The sequence below is a fragment of the Epinephelus moara genome, chromosome 4, assembly GCF_006386435.1.
Source record: "Epinephelus moara isolate mb chromosome 4, YSFRI_EMoa_1.0, whole genome shotgun sequence".
NCBI classification, from domain to species: Eukaryota; Metazoa; Chordata; class Actinopteri; order Perciformes; family Serranidae; genus Epinephelus; species Epinephelus moara.
In genome coordinates, this window is record NC_065509.1 from 12,437,412 (window position 1) to 12,442,760 (window position 5,349).

General features: G+C 40.8%; 1 protein-coding gene across 1 annotated transcript; it reads left to right on the plus strand.

Annotated features, from left to right (window-relative positions):
* Positions 1-970: 970 nt before the first annotated feature.
* LOC126388588 (uncharacterized) lies at positions 971-2,795 on the plus strand. Its single transcript, XM_050041792.1, has 2 exons — positions 971-2,137; positions 2,233-2,795. The coding sequence occupies exons 1-2, from the start codon at positions 1,820-1,822 to the stop codon at positions 2,551-2,553; spliced, it is 639 nt and encodes a 212-aa protein (XP_049897749.1). The 5' UTR covers positions 971-1,819; the 3' UTR covers positions 2,554-2,795.
* The last annotated feature ends 2,554 nt before the right edge of the window (positions 2,796-5,349 follow it).

Sequence of the window (5,349 nt, forward strand, 5' to 3'; positions counted from 1 at the left end):
GTCATGTACTCATTAGTTAAGACTTTGTAGTCTTTTGATCTCCACAAAGTTGTATATTTTTCATATCTTGCACAAACTCAGAGCTGGATTAACACACAAGGGGGCCTCGGAGTAATTAAGAGTTGTAGGTCCCTTAACAAGGTTTCAAATGATGATGATTACTTCAAATGATCTGTTGCGCTTATATACAGTGCACTTAGAATTTCAGTCTTTTAAAAATATGGATTTCACTTTCAACATAAAGCCTGCAGTTACAAATCTTAAGCGGGATTTATAGTTGTTCGGCAGACCCTGCACCGTAGCCTACGCACGTGACCTACGCCGTTGTGAGCATTTATACTTGTGTGGTGATGTGTCTGTGTCACTCTGCAGTTACATCTCCAAAACAGTAGTTGGCGGCGGAGATTTCTGTGAAGTGCTGTAAAGTTTAGTTGATTAAACATGACTTATTTGAGACAATTTCAAACACGATACACAAATCAGCTTCACTATAACTCGCAGCATTCACAGACAAAACACTTGTCTTTATCTGGACACATTTCCTCCACTAATACAACATGCTAATGTCATTAGCACAAGCCTATGGCATTTTAGATTGTTTAAATTAGCCTAGCAGCTAGCGATCTTTTCCTCTTCTCATATAAATCCTGGGACAACAGCAGCATTTAACAATTTGGCTCCATTACAGCTCACAAGGTTCACCATCAAAACAACTGTTTTATATTAAATACGTTTTCCAAACAAATATTACATGCTAACGTTATTAGCACAAACCTATGGCATTTTTCATTGTATAAATTAGCCTAGCGGCCGGTGGAGATTTCCTCTGCTCATATGAAGCCAGGATAAATCCCAAAGTATAAATCCCTTAAGGATAAATTACAATCAAGACTTAAAGTGCTATTTTTGTGGGGGCTTTATTGTCTTCACAAGTTATTGTTTCTTATCTGTGAAATCACAGTAATTATACCATGGTCTGGGTGAATACTCGATTCTGATTGGCTGCAGGGTGTCCGTTAAAAAGTGTTGTAGGACACCTATAAAGAAGTTCCGGTCAAATAGCCTGATTGTTCTAAATTATTGCGCTGGCTCAAACGCTAGTTGGTAACCGTGGCAACAGAAACTCAGAACATACATTAACATACGTTATTTCACAGTTTATTTATCACAACGGCAAGACAGTAGACAAGACATGAGTGATTTTATAGTTTCCTTTAACCTATTTGGTGAATTTGATAATTTTGAAGACTGGGATGCAGCAGAAGAGAAAGAGAGAAGAGAATGTAAGAAGAAGGAGATGCGACACAAGGAGGTGACACCGGAGGAATTGAACAATTTAGAGGATGACAAGGACGAGGTAAACACAAAGAAAACCACGAAATGGGCAGTTAAAACATTAAGAGACTTCCTGGCTCAGAAAAACATAGACATCAACTTTGAGAGCTACACTGCCACTACTCTCAATGACATTTTGCGACTGTTTTATGCGTCTGTCCAGTCGACTAAGGAAGGAGGAAAATACAGTGTTGCCAGTTTGAGAGTCGGCATTACCTAACACCACCTAAGAGACGTCAACATCATCAGCGACACTGTGTTCAAGAGCAGTAATGCGGTTTTTAAGGCGATACTGAAGCATTACAGAAAGAGTGGGAAAGACACCAGCTTCCACCATCCTCGTATCCCTGAGTCGGACCTTGAGATAATCAGATGTTCATCTGCGCTGTCTCCCGATACGCCCCTCGGCCTCGTCAGAAAGGTGTGGTTTGACATCCAGCTGTGTTTGGCTCGGCGTGGCAGGGAGGGGAACCGTGAGCTGACCATGACATCTTTCAGCATCCAGAGAGACGAGGATGGCGTTGAATACGTCAGCCTAGCGCATAATCCTGACACTAAAAATCATAAAGATCCAAACGACCCACACAAGCAAAACCTAAGAGGTTTTATGTTCGCAAGGCCCGGGGATCCCCTGTGCCCAGTAAAAAGTTTCAAGAAGTACATCTCTAAATGTCCCCCAGACGCAAAATCTTTTTATCTGCACCCAAAGCGCTCCATCACCGTGGCATCTGATGTGTGGTACTCCAGGGAGCCGATGGGTGTCCACTACCTGGGAGACATGCTAAAAAAAATCAGTGAAGAGGTCTGTACAATTCTAATAATGTAGCCCTATGTATTATGCCTAACCCCTCTTCTGCCCTCATTAATAGCCTGTGTGTTTATTATTGTTTCTTTAAGGTGGGTCTGTCGCGGATTTACACGAACCACAGCCTCCGGAGCACGGCTGTGGGTCGACTCTCAGACGCCGGGCTGGAGACACGCCAGATCATGTCTGTGACGGGGCATCGCTGTGAAAGCAGCCTGCAGGCTTATTGGGCTCCGTCAGTCCAGGAGAGACGAGAATGGAGCAACATTTTGTCGTCCCGCAACGTCCCAACCAGCAGTGGTCAGGGTCCACAAACGTTAAATCTCCGTCCTTCAAATGCCACTATGATGGACATGCCAGTATCTCTATCAAATTTCACGATCAACGGCAATGTTGCATTTAATTTTAAATAGTTCGTCGCCTGTCTTTCTGTCTTGCTTACCTTACTTAGGCTACTTACTTGCTTGATACAGAGTGAATGGTGGATAATATTTATAAAAACGATTTAGGATAGACTTACTTGCTTGATACAGTGTGAATGGTGGATAATATATATAAAAACGATTTAGGATAGACTTACTTGCTTGATACACATTTAATGATCAGAGTGAATGGTGGATAATATTTATCGCAATAAAAACGATTTAGGAAACTATCTGTGGACTTTGATTATTTGAAACAAAATTTCGCATCATCCTCTGGACACACACAAGCGGTAAGAGGTGCACTTGGCCTCTGAAATGATACTTTGTATCACGTAACATAACGTTAAGCAATCATCTCACTTCCCTCCACTGATTAGGCCTAATATAACAGCTGCGGCCGACCGAGCTGCAGGTTCTGTGGCCAGAGCCGGTTACCTTGGCAACGCGTCACAGCGAGAGAGATTAAATAGTCCACTCAGCCGCTTCTTGTGAAAAACTTATGATTTTAAGGGTAAAAAACAACAATAACGTATTAATAATTGATTTAATATTTATTTCTTTCGTAAGTGACCATGGTATAAGCGGGATAATGCCCTTCGAGGTGTCCATTATCTTCGCGTCGGACGGCTCACGCCTCCGCGTCGTCCATTCATTTCTGATAATGGACACCTCGTCGGGCATTATCCCTTACATAAAAGCTTTGTTTCCACTGAAGGAAATGGTTTCAGCTTACAAAAACAGACAGGAGGTCTGCATTTCCGCGACGTGTAGTTACATTTCTTGGGGGATCCACGTCAAGCTATGGCGTAGGGTACGGCGTAGGCTCTGCATCAACATGGAGCCTTCGCCATAGTATTTTCAACTGCTGTACAATATAATTTACCTTTTTGTATTTATGAAATGTGATGATCCTTTTTGACCCCTTGCTGTTAAAAAATTATCAAAGCGATTGAGTTAGCGCAGGAAACTGGTTTCTGTGGTTCAACTGGTTTGTTGCAGAATTCAGAGGAAATGTTTGCGTGGGCTGTTTTTCCAAAACACAAAACAGCAAAGTGGTGGCAACTGAACATAATCAGTGTTTGGTATCTTAGTATCAGTATCTAACTCTCTCGTTAAGTAGATATACAAAAAAGGTGTCACTGACTCAGCAGTTTTGCCCAGTTTAGGTTTACTACAGCTGATCCACAATAAACCAATAGCACAGTGACACACCTTCTCTGTCAGCCTGTCATCTCACTGCTTCTCATTTTAAATATGGTTCTTTTTCTGCCCACAGTTCTTTCGTGCTGCTGCTGTTTGTACCCTCAGATGCAGCCTCTATTCGCCTTAGCATTCACCAGTCAGAGTCATCAGCCACCACCACCTCCACCAGTGTCTAGACTCCATGTGGGGATTTATCTTGCTGCCACTCAGATGTCCCACAATCAAAGACTTCTGTTAAATCTTAATCAGCACAGATCATCTGTTAAGCTGTACACCTATATTTCACGGAAAACTTCAACTTTATTTCATTCTTCTATTTCTATGAACTTATCTTACTATATAATGACGAAAACTCTGTCTGTCTGTCTGCCTGTCTGTCTGTGTCTCTGTTCCACGTTTTTCTCCTCACTGATTTGGTCAATCCATGTGAAATTTGGCACAGTGGTAGAGGGTCATGGGAGGATGCGAATGAAGTAATACTACATCAATTGGCCAAAGGGGGGCGCTATAGCAACCGATTGAAATTGCAAACTTTGAATGGGCATATCTCATGCCCCGTATGTCGTAGAGACATGAAACTTTGCACAGAGATGCCTCTCCTCATGAGGAACAAATTTGCCTCAAGAACCCATAACTTCCGGTTATACAGATTTTCTGCCATTTTGAATTTTTAAAAAAACACTTAAAATCGATCTCTTCCTAGGAAGTTTGACCGATCTGCATGAAACTCGGTGAACATAAGCTAGGGACCAATATCTAAAGTTCTCTCTTGGCAAAAGTTGGAAAACTTACTAAAACTGAGCTTCTATAAGGCAATGAATATTCCGGAGGGCGTGGCTCATCACATAAATGTGTATAATATCTCAAGTAATGTAATATGTAATGTAGTAATGTACAGTTTTAGCCCACTAACTATCCCACTATTGGCAATGGTACTACTGTACTTTCAATAAAGCAATCGTGCTATCAAATTCAAAAAAACTCTGAGTACATTGCTCTTCTTAATGGGTTCAGTTGACTATTTCATCTGCAACTTCCTATGACCTGTATCCCAAACACACACCATGTGAAACTGTACATGGGCATCTGTGTAGTCAATGGGTATGGACTAGTACAACTAAATACACAATAAAAAATTAAAAAAAAATTAAAAACGGTAACAGGTCAATACTTTTGATGCAGTGATAAACCAAAGCATATTTTGCTGATTGAAAAGGTGTAGCTTATTGCACCTACCCGCTATATATTAATTGTATGTACTGTTGTCTTTAGATTTATATAGTAAAAACAAAACAAACAAGCTAAACAATATATTTATATCCAAAAGCCCCAAACAAAAATTCATACACACACACTAGTGTTCATAACTTGGTTTTATATTTGAATATCCTCCCATCTTCAAACCATCATAACTTTAGTGTTCCCTGCTCCACTAATCTGAGCTCCTTTTCTCCTGTTTCCTTACAGGACATCACTAAGTTTGTGCACAAAATTAAGCCTTCTTCTGGCCCCTGCGACATTCTTCCTTCATCCTTGTTTTTAAGTGTTTTTAATTCAATTGGCTCCACTATTTTAGATATT